General features: G+C 40.8%; 1 protein-coding gene across 5 annotated transcripts in view; it reads left to right on the forward strand.

Moving 5' to 3' along the window:
• Positions 1 to 18,218, forward strand: part of L3MBTL3 (L3MBTL histone methyl-lysine binding protein 3) — a 168,792-nt gene that overhangs the window by 147,818 nt on the left and 2,756 nt on the right. For all 5 annotated transcript variants that reach the window (XM_038397744.2, XM_043510933.1, XM_043510934.1 and 2 more), the window contains 3 exons: positions 9,147 to 9,238; positions 16,147 to 16,310; positions 16,620 to 16,682. In XM_038397744.2, the coding sequence (XP_038253672.1) occupies positions 9,147 to 9,238; positions 16,147 to 16,310; positions 16,620 to 16,682 (319 nt within the window). The remainder of the gene's footprint in view (positions 1 to 9,146; positions 9,239 to 16,146; positions 16,311 to 16,619; positions 16,683 to 18,218) is intronic.

An 18,218-nucleotide genomic window follows, 5' to 3' on the forward strand; every position in this document is an offset into this window, starting at 1 on the left:
CACTGTAAAACAATAATAGAATACCAATTTAAATTTATTATAAATATTTTTGGATGTTTTTCTACATTTTTAAATATATTGATTTCAATTACAACACAATACAAAGTGTACAGTGCTCACTTTATATTTGTATTACAAATATATGCACTGTAAAAAAATAAACACAAGAAATAGTATTTTCAATTCACCTCAGACAAGTACTATAGTGCAATCTCTTTATCAAGAAAGTGCAACTTACAAATGAAGATTGTAAATAAGAAGTGGGCAGAATTATCTCTCGTAAATGTAAACAAACCTGTTTGTCTTAGCTATTGGCTGAACAAGAAGTGGGACTGAGTGGACTTGTAGGCTCTAAAGTTTTACATTGTTTTGTTTTTGACTGCAGTTATGTAACGAAAACAAAGAAAATCTCCATTTATAAGTTGCACTTTCACAATAAAGAGATTGCACTACAGTACTTGTGTGAGGTGAATTGAAATATACTATTTATTTTGTTTAGAAATATTGCACTGTAAAAAAGATAATCAAAAATAATAATATAAAGTGAGCACTGTACACTTTGTATTCTGTGTTGTAATTTGAAATCAATATATTTGAAAATGTGGAAAACATCCAAAAATATTTAAATGGTATTCTGTTATTGTTTAACAATGCAATTGAAACTGATTAATAGTGATTTTTTAATCTCTTGATTGTTGTTAATTTTTTAATTGTTTGACAGCCCTACATATAATTTTTTAAAATATAGGACAGGAAGGGAGGGAGGAATGCCATGTTATTTTGGATTCCTTAATCTCTCTCCATTTTTCTTTCACATGAAGAAAATATTTACACAATATTATTAAATGATTAGATAGGGATATTAAAATTGCAATACTTGAACAGAAAAATTTGGCCATCTAATTAAATATTCCATTTTCAAAAGTAGTTTAAACTTGATGCTTCAGGCAAAATTGAAGCTCCCTTCTCCTCCCCCAATATAATTATGGCCAGAAACTAACAAAAAGTCTGTAGAATGTCCTTCTCCACACATATTCTCTGGATATTTTAGGAGAATCTTTGTTTAAAAAAAAATGGTGCTTGTAGAATTAAATTCAGTCAGAGCCTATGAAAACATGAATAAATTGTTTAACACATTTATTTTATAGTTTATTTTAAATAAATAAAATTGACTGTTATTTCACCCAGATCACTCAGTTCCCCAACATTCTTCCCGTAAGATTTTTCATACATCTTTCCAGATCTTGCACCTTAGATCACCTAGTGCCTTCAGATTTTCCCAATGTTTCCCAATTTTCTAATGTTTCCATTAGAGATTTTCAGACTTTCTCTCTTTCCCTTCTTCCTAGACATCCATATTTTTTAAAAAATGTTAGAACATTCAGTTATTTGCATCTTTTAACATCTGCAACTTTTTTCCCTTGAAACAACCTTTCAGATTCTTCCAATATGCATTCCTCTAACATCCTCCAATCAGTTGTTTTTCATATGTGTATTTTTATTAAAGTGATATTGAAATATATGTATTTGGTTGGCATCATGCAATTTTTAGAGAAAATAATTCCCTTGCTATATATAAATAACATACTCAAATGAATTCACATAGCAAATTAATTTAAGTAGCAAGAACAAGACAGAAAAAAGAGGGGAAAAACAGAAAATAGCTCCATGTTCAATCCTGAAATGACCTGTGCTAGTATGTAGGTATAGTTCTCAGACATCATTTTAATTATATAATTCTAGCAAAGCTGGCCATGTTTCTTCAAAGGAACAAAAGACTCTTGTCTCTTTACACAGAGACTCTTGCAAGATAGATCAGTCAGCTTGTTGTAGTGAAGAGCAAGTCTTTTGCCTTCCATTTTTCTAGGATGTTATTTTTTGTGAATTAATGAAGTTGTGACTACGTTAAATAGGATAAATTGGATAAATTCCTTATCTCTTCATTGTATCAAGGAAATCAAATTAAGATGGGTAATAACCTGTTGCCAGACACTTCAAACTATCTGGCAATTCCACAGCATGTGTCTGAGTGAACCATTCAGCTCATCACAGTTTTGATGATAATTTGCATTTGGCAATCTATCCACACCTTTTCTGTAATCCATCATATCCAGAGCAGGATCTATTCTGCAGCCCAGCATCTCCCACGATTCTGATAGGAATGGGCTTATTCCCCTCCTGTCTGCAGTTTCTGGAGGCTGTGCAAAGCTGCAACATAGCCTGTGCTAGATACACTCCCCTTTCCTGCCTCCTACCAAATCTTCTGCCTCTGTGGCAGTAGTCAAGTGATGGTTTGCTACACTCCCTTCCTTTTCTTTTTGTAATTTGTAGGTGTTTTGGGGGCAGTTAAAGCATTTTTATTTATATTCAAGCCCCCTTTCCTCCTCCTGGTCCAGGATCTGAGCAGCACAATGGTCACAGCTCCTGGAGCCTCTGTTGCAGTTTCTGTCCTTACCCCACCTCCCCACCAAGCTCCTCTGCTCCCCTTTGGGCATGGAAGAGCAGTTGTGCAAGCACTGGGCAAACTCCAAAAGGTGCACTGCATGTGACCCAGCTTTCTCAGGGTTGGCAGAAGGTAAAACATGCCCAGTCTGTACCTAGCCAGACAATCCTATCTGTCCCAGGGCATATGGCTCTGAGTCGGACAGGCATGTTAGGACCTATCATCCCAAGTAGCCTTGACTCCTCTGCAGAAAAACCTGACCAGGGGAGACAGAGCAGAACAGGGAGAGGCTCTGAGAAGGCTCTGGATTTTATCCAGCAGAGCCAGAGGATAAGTCCTGGGGTAACAAGAGATTGTAAAGCTAAAACCCTTCCTGGGCTATGGGTCCCCCCACAAGTCCTAACATGGGTCCTAGCATCCCTGGGGAGAGAATCAGGGCTCCTACATGGCTCCCCTTCTTCGCACCATGAATCAGGGGGTTTTCATGACACTCTGAGGTAAGTCCTGCAAAACGCAGAGACTCTGGGTCCCAAAAAGGCAAAAGCAAATGTGTCCTTCACGAGGCATTGAGTACTGTTGTTTAATCTTATTAAACAAATGGGGTGAAAATTAGGGGTTAACCACCTTCTCCTTTGCCTTCTCCCCAAGGGACTGATTGCTAGGGTTTATCTCCTTCACAGAGTCTCTTTCACAGTGCCACACTTACCCTCTCTCACCCCACCAACTGTGCAGTATGTCTCAGGATGCAGAGACCCCTGTGCAGCCCTACCTCAAGCTGCAATCTAAGAGAAATTGTGCCTGTCTGGCTTTCAGACTAAGAACCCTCACTCTACCAGAGAAGGGGACTAAGCTTTGAGTCAGCAACGGAATGGGAATTGTGCCTTCTGATCATGAGCCATAAACCCTTGCTCTGCCAAGGAAGGGGGCTCAGACTCTGAAAGACAGGAAAGAGTCTTCCTGTCCATCCCTCCCCTGCTCCACAGGCTGACTCTACATTAGAGCCTGGAGCACTTCAGCTAGCCTGCAGCAGACCAGAGGTTCGTGAGGATTCCACTCCCCATGAAGCTGCGCCTTCATGGGATTACAGAGGGGTAAGTGAGAATTCCCTTCCTATGTTCAAAATTACCCTGATTTCTTGAGTAAAGCTCCAGGTGGTACTAGGTTGCTCTTACAGCACTTACTTGGGTGCTAGCCAGCCTGGCAGAGTAAGCAGGCAGCCTTTTAGGCTCCCAGGGACAGCTGACAAGCTATTTTCACAACTGAGGTATGCGTTCCCATACCCCTCCACTCTGGTGTGGTCCCCAGACCAGGATCAACAATGTACTGCCTCCCACAAAAAACAGCCAGGGAATGAAGTAGCACACATGCAAAAAACCTATCAAACTTTTCTAAAACAGGATGTCAGTCATTGGTATGCAAGGAACTTATTAATATTAATGAAGTATGTTTCTTGTCGAGCATTATGATGATATGTTTTCCCATTGATGCCTCCTTTGAGGGCATCATAAGATCCAATCGAGGACACCTGATTAAACCAAAAGTTAAACTAAGATATTGTTTATATGTCTAAATATATATATATTTGGGAGCCTACGGTTGATGCAGCAGTAGCTCCACCAGTGAAAGACCTAGTCACAGCTTCAGAAGGGGACTTCCTTCCAAAAGACCACAAGAGTGGCCCACTGTGCAGCCTCTGCTATAACTGTTCAGACCAAAGTTCAGGGTTTTTTTATATTTAGTACAGAAAGCCTATTTTGTAGTAAACAAGCAGCTCATCTTCTAGGCGTATGATCCTTTCTTGGAGTAAGACATCTCTGGTCCTATCTTGGTCAAACCCTTGATGTGATTTGTCACGAGCAATGGATTCTAACTTGGTGACTACAAGGATGTTACGTTACACCAGTGAATAGTCATCACTCATCCTAAATGGATATCTTGTGCCTCCAAACTTACAGGTGAGGAACTGTTGGGGGAAACGTTAGAGAAATTAGTAGCTGACGCTGCAGAGAAGCCTTAACCTTTGGGGTCAAAGCCAGCACAGCAATCCATTGGTTGCTACCAACACCAGTTGTATCCAGAAAGAGATTGTGACCATGTTGGGGTGGGGGGAATCTGGAGCAGAAGCTTCCAAGGAAACCTAAATGAATTTTTCTCCAAATCAACAAAGTCCTCAGCATGACAAAGATTATTCCTTTTGATCCACATCCCCACCCAGAGACTTAAGTAGGTGCAGCAAGGCAGAGCTCACAGGTCTCTGGATCGCCCCCATAAGCACATGACTTTGCATTGACACCAGGAAAAGCTTCCTGGTTCTCTCGATAAACAGAGTTGGAGCAGAGAAAGACACTAGACCAATTATAGAAGATCTAGGATCTGATATTCATGCTGGACAAATGCATGAGGCCACTCATAGCTCAGTGTCTCTAGTCACTGGATCTTCCGGTCTCGCACATTTGGGTCTCCCCATAGGTCAGGGGTGGCCAACTTGTGGCGCCAGAGCCGCATGTGGCTCTTCAGAAGTTAATATGCGGCTCTTTGCGTAGGCACCAATTCCGGGGCTGGAGCTACGGGTGCCAACTTTCCAACGTGCTGGGGGACGGTGGGGGTGCTCATTGCTCAACCCCTGACTCTGCCACAGCCCCTACCCCTAATTCACCTCTTCCCCCTACCCCCAGAGCCTTTTCCATGCTCAGGAGGCATGGGGAAGGAGTAGGAGGTGCTGATCAGCAGGGCTGCTGGCAGGCAGGAGGGAGCTGATGGGGAGTTGCTGAGGTATTACCGTGACTCTTTGGCAATGTACATAAGTAAATTCTGGCTCCTTCTCAGGCGCAGGCTGGCCACCCCTGCCATTGGTGAAGTCACATGCCAAGTGTCTCCATGCCTTTCTTCTGAGAGTATGGGGCCATTCCTCTGTATACATGCAAAAATAGGTGCTGTATCACTTAAGATGATGGACAGTCTCAGGGATCATCCAGAGGGATCTTCCCATATGCCTTCCAGGCCTGTAGGTTCATAATAGATGCCAGTTTGAAGGAAAGAGGGGCACTTTTGGGACCAAGAACAATGTAGGATATCTGGAGCTCTGGGGATAGGAACCACAGTTGCCAAACAAGCTCTATTGAGATTTTAGAGTTACCTTGAGGGCAACCATGTCTTGGTTTGTCAGCCAGACAACATGACCACGGTTGCATGCATTCACAGCCAAGGGTGAACAAGAAGTGATGGAGACCATGGAATAGGCAGACAAGACTCTCCCTTAACTAAAGACAGCACATGTAAAAGGAGAGCAGAACCAAAAACAGATACAAAGTCAACTACTCAGAGTGATATTTGAACCAGGAACTCTTCACTCTGATTTTGCAGACATGTGGTCTCTCCTCAGTCAACCTGTTTGCCAGTTGGAAGAATGAGTAACGGCCAAAATTCTTCACTTGGGAAGCAGACCCCAAATCCATGGACACAGATGCTGTGTTGCAGAGAGTTTCCACACTAAAAACCTAGTCCTCCGTGTGGACCAAACTCAGTTCATGGTGTCAAGAGTGCAGAGAAGATTGAAGGGATACTGGGATTCCAGCCACTCCAGACTTCATTCAGGAAAGTGTGGCTAAGGGCCTTCAAGCCAGTACCATAGCACACCTGATATCAGCGCTAAGTAATGTACTACTCACAGGACCCTCAGGCTCCTTGGCAGAACCCTCAGATTTCTCAGAGCAATCAAATTGGCCATACCAGAGGTCAGACCGATCTTCCTGAAGTGGGACCTACCATTGGTGTTGAAAGCCTGTAACCAACCTTTGAGTCTCTGACTTCCTTCGTTCTGCCCAGGGTCACAGCACATGATTGTGAAGCAGTTTCACATCCTTGATGTCAGAAAAGCACAAAAGACGTGTATTGATCATATAGAATCCAGAAGGAGAGCAGGCTCCCAGTTTATTTCCTTTCATCCCAAGGTGCCAAGGGCTTAGAACACCCAAACTATCGCTTATTAGATGAATCATTGAATCGGACTATTCATCATTGAGGCATACAGGCCATTCGACACACCTGTAAAAAGGAGTCAAAGAGCACTCTGCAGGATCCATGGTAACCTCATGGACTGAAAAAGCATGCATTTTCACCACAGAGGTCTGCAGGGTAGCCACCTTATCAGACACTATGAAGTGGATTTTGTGTCTGCAGAGGTCTCCTTTAGCAGGAAGGTACTGCAGTTGATGGTCCATGCATAGCCTTGCCATATGAGCAATTACAAAAGGGTAGGTCTTCCCTATTTCTTATGTTCATTTTTCTATCCCTCCCTACTCCTTTTCATTGATCACTACTTCTCATACATGTCCGAATTGTGGGAGATGCTGGGCTGCTGAATGGAAAATTTATAATAATATTTCTGCTATCAGCATCTCCCACAATTCCATCCACCTTGGATGGCTTCAGAGCCAAGGGTCAGCATTTTATTTGGATGGTTACCATATAGGCAGTGGCCTACTGTTCATAGTTAGTTGGCACTGAAGTTATTGTTACTAATAATTTTTGTAAGAGTTTGTTTTACAGTTTTGGAATGAATCGTTTGGCAGCAGGCAGGATGGGGTGGGACATGGCTGGCACAAGCTGTGCTGCAGCTTTCAACCACCTCCGGAAACTACAGACAGGAGGGGAATAGCCCATATGTATCGTCACTGGGATTTTTAGATTCAGCACTCAATTTTTTAAAATAATATGATTGTTTGCACAAGAGTAAGCTTGTAATAATATGTTTACTGCACTTAATAATACTTTTGCATGCAAAGTGGTATTATGCATTCATATGGCCAGTAATTGTGAGTGTCGAGTAATTGCAAATAGCCAGTAGTCCCGTTCAATGTGCATTCAAGTAGATATACAGATGTGTACAATTTTGCAGTTGACCCCCTGTGGGTTTAATTATGTTTGACTCAATCCTAGTCCATGTAGAATTTTCTCTATATATCTCTTCATGGCTTCATGTTCCATGTAGTCCTTTTCTTCACTGAGGTATTTTTTGAGGAATTCTATCCATAAATGTATATAACAAGGGTTCTTTATTTAGTCCTTAGATACGACTCAATACTATCTTCAACTGGTACTCATAAAGCTAACTCCCATTTCCTTCTGTTACAATCCTAGGTATCCTGTGTGCAAACAATTACTTATACTAGAAAATTTTGGCTTACAAAGTATTTTCTGAACTTTAAAGTGTGGGAAAAATGTGGTGTACATCTGGAATGATCAAGAGATTAAAACTGAAGATAGATAAATGTGTGGGCAGGATTGGATCCAAAAGCATATTTTAGGAAATTGGGCTATTATAATTTTAAGGTAGATTTATAGCACTTTCACAGCTGCAAAGGAAACCTAACATAAGTAGTCAGCTATGGAAGTATTTACAGTTAAGAAACATGAACACTCAAATTTGAGAATTAAATAGAGCCAATTTGCAAAATAAGTCTGATATTCTTTAACTGTAATGCATTTAACCAAACTGGATAAAGCCCACTATATGGATATTTCTACTAAAATGGCTTTCTGAGAAATAGTTAAAAGTTGGTATGTACTTTGTACTATGAGGTTCCAGTGTTAACAACCATTGAGATAAATGGGGAAGTCATGTGTTTCTCAGAGCTTTCATTTTGTGTGTACAGTCCGTGTACTGCCTCAGTTTATATTCATAAGGCATTCTCTGCACACAGGGTTAGAAACCAAATTTTTATATAAATAAAAGCTTGAAACTACAGCAACTCTTTACATTTGTGCCAAAGCTTGGAATTCCTGCTGTACATATTTGCATTGTGCTTAGCTATAATGCCTCTAGTTATTTTGTGCACTGATATAGCATAAGGCATAGATTCTCTAGACCCCTAAGTTCATTTTTTTCAGTGTATCAAGTGCAACACTGCTGATGTCAGTGAAGTTGTGCCTATCTGCATGAAGTCTAATTTAAGCCCAAAATATTTATATGTATTTTAAAAATAGCTTCTGAGGCCAGGTCTACACTACAAAGTTTTGTCAGCATAGTTATGTTAGTCAGGGATGGGGGCGGGGAGGAGAAACCACACGCCCTAGCCGGTACAGCTCTGCTGGCAAAAACCCCAATCTATACACAGCTATGCCAATACAAGGGTGCTTCTGTCAGCATAGCTAGTGCCATTCAAGGAGGTTGAATTGTTATTTTTCAACAGAAAAACTGTTGCATTTACACTAGGGGGTTCTGCCAATATAGCTAAACCAATGAAGGTATACCAGCAAAGCATTTATTGTGTAGACAAGGCCTATGATAAGACAAAGGGTTCCATCTGTTTGTCATTGAGCAACTTTCTTTTGCATTGGAGTTGGTGCAACACCTACCTAATAATTGCATTGCCTGCCAATCCTCTGTACCTATATTAATTTGAATGTTTTGCATTGTGGAATCTCAGATCAGATATAAAGCTTTGAACACAACAAACTTGCATATATGAGTTTTATCTACATCCTTTTTGAGTCTCCATTTCAGAGTTTGGCCAGTAGGAACTATTACACATCTGCATCAATGGGAGTATAGACCCTTTAAAACCTTTTGGTGCACTTTATGGTTATAGTATAGTGTTCTTTGTGTAAGTAACAGGGACTGTCATATAGTTAATAAGGGCATTTGTCATATTTAAAAGGTTTAATGTAAGTTAATAAAAACTGAACACCTTGTTTTCCTCAGAGGAGGTCATCAAGCTAAGGACTCTGCTAAGAAGGAAGAGTGTGAAGAAGAGGAGACAGAAAATGAGCTGTCAACTTTCAATGAAACTAGAGGTAACTTAGCAGTATTTTTATCTCTGGCACTAAGATCTGCAATATAAAAGCTAAATTATTTGTGTGTTACTACTTTGTGATTCAGTTTATAGGTCAAATTCACTGTTGATATAAGGGGCACAATTCCATTGACTTTAGTGAGTTGTGCCCTTTTATGCCAGCAGCATATTTGACGCCTGTGTTTTTTGTCTTGTGGTCAGGGAAGATTGTGCCTAGCACTTTATCACAGCTGTCAAAATGAGCTCTAAATTGAATACGGGCATACAAAGTCTCATTTTAAGATTATTTTTCTCCACTGAGTTTGCAAATAGCTGATTACCCATGCTGAGTTGTATAAGTGTAAAATATATATCTACTCCACCAAAAAAACTACACTGAAAGAATATTAAGGATGCAAAGTGAAGCACTTCATAATCAGGGTTCACCAAAGTTAAGGTTGCCCACACAGCCTCAAAGGGACCTAAGAGAAGGAAATGGGCACCTAATTCTCATTGGCTTTCAATTAAAGTTAGGCCACAAATCCAGTTATGCCCCTTTGAAAATTCCAGTCATAGTCCTTACTTGCATGATTACTTAACATTATTTCATACCTCATCCAATTGGTAGGTTGGACAGTGCACCATGAATGAGGCAGCTGTTCATTTTTTATTTCTATTCTCATTGTTCAGAGTGTATACATGAAATAAGGCAGTGTTCCTTTGGACACCGCCTCAGTTACTATACCTCCCCCTCCATCGATTCTGACCTTGCACCAGCTTTACACTGGTACAATTCCATTTACTTCAGTAAAGTTACTCCTGATTTACACTGGTAGAAGTCAGAGAAGTTGCCATCCTATCCATTGAGGGCCTAAATGTTAAATGACTTCAATAGATTTACTCTGGATTACACAGTAGCAATTGTAAACGGATTACAGGCCAAAAGAAGATAGGTGCTGACTCCATGGGGGCTTTGGGGCTGGAGCACCCATGGGGAAAAAATGGTGGGTGCTAAGCACCCACTGGCAACCCTATATCAGCTCCCCCAACGCTTCCTGCCTACCGGTGGGCCCCGCATATCAGTGCCACTCCCTCCATCCCTGTGCCTCCCACCCACCAGGATCAGCTGTTTTGTGGCGGGCAGGAGGCTCTAGAGGGGAGAGGAGAAAGGAGGTGGCATGCTCGGGGGAGGGGGCGGAACTGGGCAGGAAGAGGTGGGACAGTGGTGGGGCCTTGGCAGAAGAGGTGGATTGGGGGCAGGCCTGGGCAGAGCCAGGAGTCAAGCACCCCCGGCACTTTGGAAAGTCAGCACCTGTGGAAGACACAAATCTGCAGAACTACAGTCTCGTTCACTCCACACCACAACTTCAGTCACTGTTTGCTGTCTAAACTGCTCGTTCTCAAATATCATGTGGAAAGAGGCAGTTAGTGTGAATTAGCAAGGGTCAGCCTTAGCTTGTCAAATGAAAGGGTGTTTTTTCATCAGCTTAAAGAAATAAAGACAATGTCTGCTCCATCATAAAAACCTGAGATACTCTTTAAAAAAAATACTGATTTCTGAAATATATTCATAGTGTTGTGCACTTAGAGGTGCAGTAAAGAACTCACAGCTTAGGGGTGGAGGAGCCAAGTTGGCATTAAGCCACTTTTGCACTCCAGGGCCCATGCATTAATGTAGACAGCCCTACAGATGTATCTAAATTATAGCAGTCCCACAGGGTTCCCCTCTGGGCTGCCGTACTGCCCAGAATCTCCACAAACTTGTGTTGATGCTGAAACCCTTCTCCTGACATACATGCCCCTTTTGTATCCAGTGGCATGCCTCCTGCCCCAGGGCTTGCAGTTGGAGTCCTTGGACGGGCAGCCTTATGGCAGTCTGCCATAATGCCTGTGTGGAGGATCCTCCCATGGCCAGAACTCGGGATTTTAGAGTGGTGTGAAGGCTCTGGTGCAGCAATGAGGATCTTGCTAATAATGTGTTTGCATTTGCAGCACCATGCTAATTAATGCTTAAATCCCAAATCAAGATCTTAAATAAAGGTGGTTTGGTAATTAATTATTGCTAGACTAATTGGCAGAGCACAAGACAGAACCCATAGTACTGATCTTTTTCTGAGTCCTTGGTTAATTTCAACAAAATGAAACAAAGGGGCTTGACAGGGTCTGAATTTATTTTCTAACTACTTAAGACTCTTCAAAAAATGTCATTAAATGTGTTAGTGGCCAAGGACTGAATTTTAAATCACAGAAATTACATTACTGCTTCATGATAACTACTTTTCATCTATGCTTATTTCTTGCTACTACTGTTTGTTGGACTGAAACTCATTTACTTACATGTTCATATTTTCAAAAGTGTAGCTCCTTCGTTGTTGGGGTTTTGTTCTGGCCTGAGCCCAGAAGTCTGCACAGCAATGAAACAGCCCTGCAGCCTGAGACCCTGCAAGTGCAAGTCAGCTGGCACAGGCCAGACCTGGGGTTTTGTTTGCTGGGTAGACATAGCCTGAGGATCCCACATACTGCTAGAGTTGTGTGGAGGGTGTAAGTTCTGTTTTGCAAAAGGATTTTGAGATTTTACAATTTGGCTTCATTCTGAAGTGGTGAGAACACAAAAATTTTAAAATTAGCTGTGAAGGAAAATTCGGGGGGGAGGAGGGAGTCATTTAAGGTCATGCTATATATTTTGTTTTAATTTTGACTTCTTTATTATATATATAATATAAATAAATCATTTAAAGTGGAAAGTCATTTAAAAAAATTGAAACATTTTGTTCCGGAAATGTTGAAATGGGACATTTTTACATTGAACTTCTTTTTTCTGTTTTTTTCCCCTAAAGAAAGTCCCAACAAAATCTACCTGAGTTCGCAAAGTACTTTCATTTTTGACAGAACTGCATGTTCCAGTGGAATATGGTTCTGTGGAAGTTTCTATGACCAGCTCTACTTACCACTTTGGATAATTTTCTATAGAGGATTCTGCAGAATTAGATTTGTAAAGTGAAGACACGATTACTTATCCTCTATATTTAATTACTTAATCTGTTCTTCACCTTCTTCTTTTATTTGTATGACGATGTGGCATTACTTACTAAAAAATGCCTAGATAGGGAGTAGGTATCTGAGTATTATAAATACACTTCTTGATGGAGTAACAGTAGTATGTGAGTTTGTGCTGACTTGGAAACTGAAATCTCAACCTATAATAAAACGAGAGCCCCATGCTCCAGAATCTGATATTTCTTTTTATTAACAAAATTGTTTCAAACCTTCATGGTTGTAGAGAGAACCAGAGTGTAAACTGATTGAATGCCATCTGCCTGCTTCTGCAGAAATCCTGAAAGAATATCTCTGAGAGGTGTGACCTACACCATTCATCTCAACCAGAGCCTGGTGGACTCTGCAGTTCTCTGGCTGTGTAATTTGGCATTTTCCCAACCTGCTGTGGAATTCACCGTTTTGCTGCAGCCAGGCACCCAGTGTGGTGTTTACTTTCTCTACTCTGCCATGATGACACCTGCCTATAGCAGTCTATATTCTCCAGCTTTCCCCCACAAGAGGCAGTTAATTTGATTGCAGTACATGCTCCCTGCACTGTTGCATGGAGCTAGCCAGCAGGGGGCTGAGAAACAAGCACTGGAATCCAAGGAATGGAGGGGACAGAAGTGTAGGCTAGCTAGCTAGGTGACCCAGAGAACAATGCAGCAGATGAGCTTGTTCTCTACACATTCTGTACATTCACCACATGTTCTAGATTTTCATCTCTCTCATCCTACTTTTGCAAAAAGAAAAGGAGTACTTGTGGCACCTTAGAGACTAACAAATTTATTAGAGCATAAGCTTTCGTGAGCTACAGCTCACTTCATCGGATGCATTTGGTGGAAAAAACAGAGGAGAGATTTATATACACACACAGAGAACATGAAACATGATGATTCTTAGTCACTTAGTTGGAGGACTGGTTTCAGAGTAGCAGCCGTGTTAGTTTGTATTCACAAAAAGAAAAGGAGAACTTGTGGCACCTTAGAGACTAACAAATTTATTTGAGCATAAGCTTTCGTGATCTACAGCTCACTTCATTGGATGCATGTTACCAAATCACCTGGCAAGAGTTTGTGACTGAATCTTCCTTTTCCCCAAATTTCTCAGCTTTGAACAATTCCCTTACAAGGCAAGTTTGTCATAATATTTCTTATCCACTTAAATAGAAAGCTAGTAAAAACACTGCATAAAAGCAGAATGTGTATACTGTGGATACAGGGCTCAAAATAGATGTCTTATTGACCACTAGATTACAGAAAGCTAGAGATACTGGGCATAATTCAGAGGTGAGTCTGCCTAAAGAAGACTAGAGGGAATGTAAATTGGAGTCTACACCCTCAAAGTGCATGTTACAGCACTTTAGACTTCCTTAGGTTTAGGGCTTCTCTTCATGGTAAATGGAACCAAAATAACTACATTGGTTGCAATTCACACCTTCAGTTAGGTTGGTTCCAACACTGCGTAGACAAATTCTGTTACCTGGATTTACACTGACTAGTATGTAATTTACACTTGCTGTCACCTATAAGTGTGGCCCACAGAGTCTGAGTGCAAGAGGAATCCAAGATAGTTTAGTTTATATGCCAAGGGATTTGGGGAAAATTCTGTAGCAATCAGGCCATCTTCAGCCTCTGTGGTGTGTGAGGTACAGCTTAAATTCAAACACTGATAAGGGAATTTGAATATAAGAGAAATAAAACAGCAGCAAATCTATGGGCTACTTCCAGTAAAACTCAACCTCTAACAAAACAAACTTTTCATGTGCATTGTTTTTCTCTGTCTGCATTAAACTATAAACTTTGCAAGGAAAGGATCTAGTTTTCTAAGGATTTGTAAAGAGCTATAATACATGTGTATACACATGCATACAAACACACAAAACTACATTAAAAACCTTAAGGTTGCAATGTCAGCCATTGTCCCAGCTTCTGGGTTAGGAGAGACAATGCATTGTGACAGTCACATAGCTGTGGTAAATCAAGGGAAATGAAGTCCAGCAGGGGAGCCCAGCCCATAGAGAACAGGAACAGGAAGCACCTGAACCACAACTCTCATGAGGCACAGCGTCAGCATTTTAAAATCAATAATTAGTTTTCACTTGTTCACTTCTTTAACACAAACAAAAAAATTCATGGAAAACAGGCATTTTTCACGAAAAAATGAATTGCCTTGAACATTTTCTATCAACTGTTCCTGACAGAAAATTGGGTTTTCAATCAGCTCTACTGCTCAGTATAGAGGAAATGTTTGGAGATTTTGGCAGCAAGCATCTGCGAGCTTTACTGAGCTTGTGCAAATAGCAATTTTCAGAGTTTTACAACTCTGTAAAATGGGGGTGTGTTTTCATGGAGACAGCAAAAGGCACCTAACTTTAGCACTCTTCCCCTACCAAGTCTCAGGTTCCAGCTCCAAAGCCTGGAGGCACTACAGTGCTGGGAAGAATGGTTGCAGGGAGGGGATTAGCATTCGCAAAACTACCTTTTTTCCCTATCCTCTGTTTTAGGAACAGCTGAACTGTTTTTGCTGAAACTTTCTGAAACAGCAGATTTTCAGCATGGAAAAATTCAGCTGGAACAGTTAAAGTTTGACAGTTATAAGCTACTGAAAACAGGCTTTTAATAGGAAGTTTTAGGCAACCTTAACTATCAATGTTGATTTCACTTTCTTGTTCAGTACAGGTTGTGGTACTGGGAACTCAGCTTTGGAATATTGGAACAAGTCTTAGTTTTGGAGCATGAGTCAATAGAGAATAGTTAATAACAATGTGAATAACAGAAATATCAGTCAGGAAAGGTGAAAATAGGCTGGAGAGACAATGAAAGATTGCACAGCGTAAGGGAGACTAGTATGCAGAGTGGTAGAGACAAGTGATTACAAAACAGTGTTTAGAGAGGATGACTCAAGATATAGTTCACTGTGTGCTACCTTCATTCAAAAAATAATTCTAAATTAGTTTTCCTCAGCAGTTGGGAAGTTTGGTACCTGGATTTTTAGCAAGTTTGTTCCCTCTGTGTTTCCAAGTAGAATGCAGATCTGGTTGAAATGAACACTGGTATCTTGATTTCAGTTTAAGAATACCATCATTTGGGGCCTGCTGTCCACTCTCTCCTCCCACTCCAGCTGCAGACACATTAATAATTGCTATACTTCTCCAGATAGCACAGCACTCTGCAATTTTGGCTAGTCTCAAAGCTGGGTTGCCTTTGAGGGAGCAAGTACTGAACTGTCCCGGTTTGAGTTATGGATGTTTAATGGAAAATGGACATGAAAAACAAACTCCAAATGGAGGAATTAAATATGTTTTCCAAATGAAGTATATAACTAAAGAGCAGAACTGCATGGCCTTTGCAGATATTTATTTTCTATGAAAAACACTGAGAATAGCTGAAAATTTTTTCTTACTTAAGAGACATAAATTTGGTGTGTCATGGAAATAATAAGCCTGATTCACCAGTGCAATTTTATACCAATGCAGATCTGATTTTAATGAAATTACACCAGTATAAAACTGGAGTAACTAAGGCCTGGTCTACACATGCAGATTTTGCACCAGCATAATTATTTTGGTTAGGGGTACGATTATTTTTTTAAACAAAAATAGTTACACTGATGCAACCTTAGTGTGGATGCAGCCATATCAGTATAAAGGTGTTGTATAGCAGTATAGTTTGTTCCCCCTTCCCATACAGTAATAGCTATATCAGTACAGAGCATCTTTATGCTGATATAAATGTGTCCACCCTAGGGAGATTGCAGCACTTTATACCAGTACAGGTAAAGTAGAACCATTTTTTGTGTGGAGGTACATGTGTCAATAATGATGAGGATGTTTTATCATGACTGATCTTGTTGTTCGTTGAGGGATTTAATGCTTATTTGTATTTTTTATAGACATAGAAGAACCCAACAGCCAGAAGCCTCTTCCTCAGCCAGTTTTTTTGTCTTCCAAGTTCCAAATCCCATGCCTACCCTTGCGCTGGGAACAGCAGAGCAAGCTCCTTCCGACCGTGGCTGGAATCCCTGCCAGTAAAGTTTCCAAATGGAGTACAGACGAGGTAGGTTTATTTTAGAAGGGCTCGTAGCTTCAGTATCACAGCCACAGCATTCTGCTTCTCTTGGTACCAGCTCCTTCAGTGTAAAGTGCACATTAGTGGGATGCTTCCACTGATTGTGTCTACTCACCGTAGAGCTATCAGAGCCCTAACTTCACTTCATAACAAGTAAATAAAGAGGCAATACTGAAGATAGCTCCTTTATGTATAAATCTATCTTTGACAGGTGAAAAATGTTTGTCTTCGCTATTTATCTGCATTTGGGCAAGAGCCTAGGTTTTTAAAAAACTTGTTGTTATGATTTGGTGGCAGGTTTCTGAATTCATACGGAGTTTACCAGGATGTGAAGAACATGGCAAGGTGTTCAAAGACGAGGTGAGCATGATAAATAAAAAGTTTGAAACGTGTTACATTTCCGTATTTCCCTGCAATCTGTAATGGGCTTGCATTCTGCACTGATAGGGTACGGTTTTTACCTACGGGGTAATTATACACTTAACTTCTGTTACGTTCTGTCACAGATTCCTAGGCCAAAAGGGACCATTGTGATCATCTAGTCTGACCTCTTGTAGAGCAGAGGCCACAGAACTGCCCCAAAGTAGAAAAATACCCAGTCTTCATTTAAAAATGGACAGTGATAGAGAATCCACCAAACCCTTGGTGATTGTTCCAACCCTTCCTCAGACCAGACTTCCATGGTGATCCATGGGAATTTTGCCTGAGTGCAGACTTTAGGATTTGGAGGTAAACTTTTTTAAAGCACTTAAAAATCATTTTCAAATGTCACTTAAGTGCCTATCTGGCATATGGAAATGAAACTTACGTGTTTTTGAAAAAATTGCTCTTGGTCTCTAGGAAGAGTTTTGTTAAGAAACAGAAAAAGAAACTGTTGAAATATAAACTTAACTTCAAATTTAAAAAAAAAATATAAATGAATGAATCAAAGTGTGCTCATCTGCACAGCAGTACATCTTTGAGGTCAGTGTGAAATAAATATTGGGAAGGTTACATGGTTTTGCATGTCACTGAATGGGCAGTAAAATATATAAAAGATACGACTTGGAGCTTGATTTTCAGCAAAGCCTTGACCAGGCCTCCCTTTTTTATCCTATTCTGTAGTTTTGTGGCTGTAAATAATTGTGGTTGTAATTTAAGTCACCTAGATAGAGCTGTGACAGAAACAGAATGGCTCTGTAATAAGCCATGTATATTATATGAGACCTGGTTGTTGGGATGTTTACTGTATGCATGTTAGTTTAGTTGGATTGGAGAGGGAGGAAGCAGCAGGCAAAATAATGGCTCAAGGTAAACCAACTCTTGGTAAACATTTAAGGGTTGTTAAGAGGCAAACTCGTAAGGTTATACTTTTTGCTTCCAACCATCTCCTCCTTAGCAAACTGGTTTTGAAAAGCAGAAGCAAACTCTAAGAACAAATTGGCAAGAACAAAGGAGCTCTGGCTGGATGAAAAGGGACTCTCAAACGTAGGTAGTCGTTCAGGGGCCCCAGACTGACACACACATACCTAATATGGGTGTCTGAAGAAGTGAGGGCTGGCTTGCCTACCGTCAAGGAGATATGTGAGAGAGAGAGGTGCTCTTACCATTGGTCCATTGGGTAAAAGAGGGGGCACCACCACGGACTGTGCTTCGTGTGTGGGCATGTTTACTGAATCGGGGGGTAATGCTGACTTAGTAAATCCCACTGGGGCTTAGACATGATTTCAGGCAGCTCAGTCGTGCCAGGACTGAGACAGTTGTGTGCCTGGCCATGGCCAAAAGTTTAGGTACCTTTGGGACTTACCAGTGGAAACCTAGGCATCCAGGGAGTTTAGGTGGCAGCTGAGCAGGGGTTTTGAGGATCTAAATTTGGACTTAGGCACCTGATTCCCTTTGTTGTTTTAAAATTCTTTT

This window comes from Dermochelys coriacea, chromosome 3, assembly GCF_009764565.3.
Source record: "Dermochelys coriacea isolate rDerCor1 chromosome 3, rDerCor1.pri.v4, whole genome shotgun sequence".
NCBI lineage: Eukaryota > Metazoa > Chordata > Testudines > Dermochelyidae > Dermochelys > Dermochelys coriacea.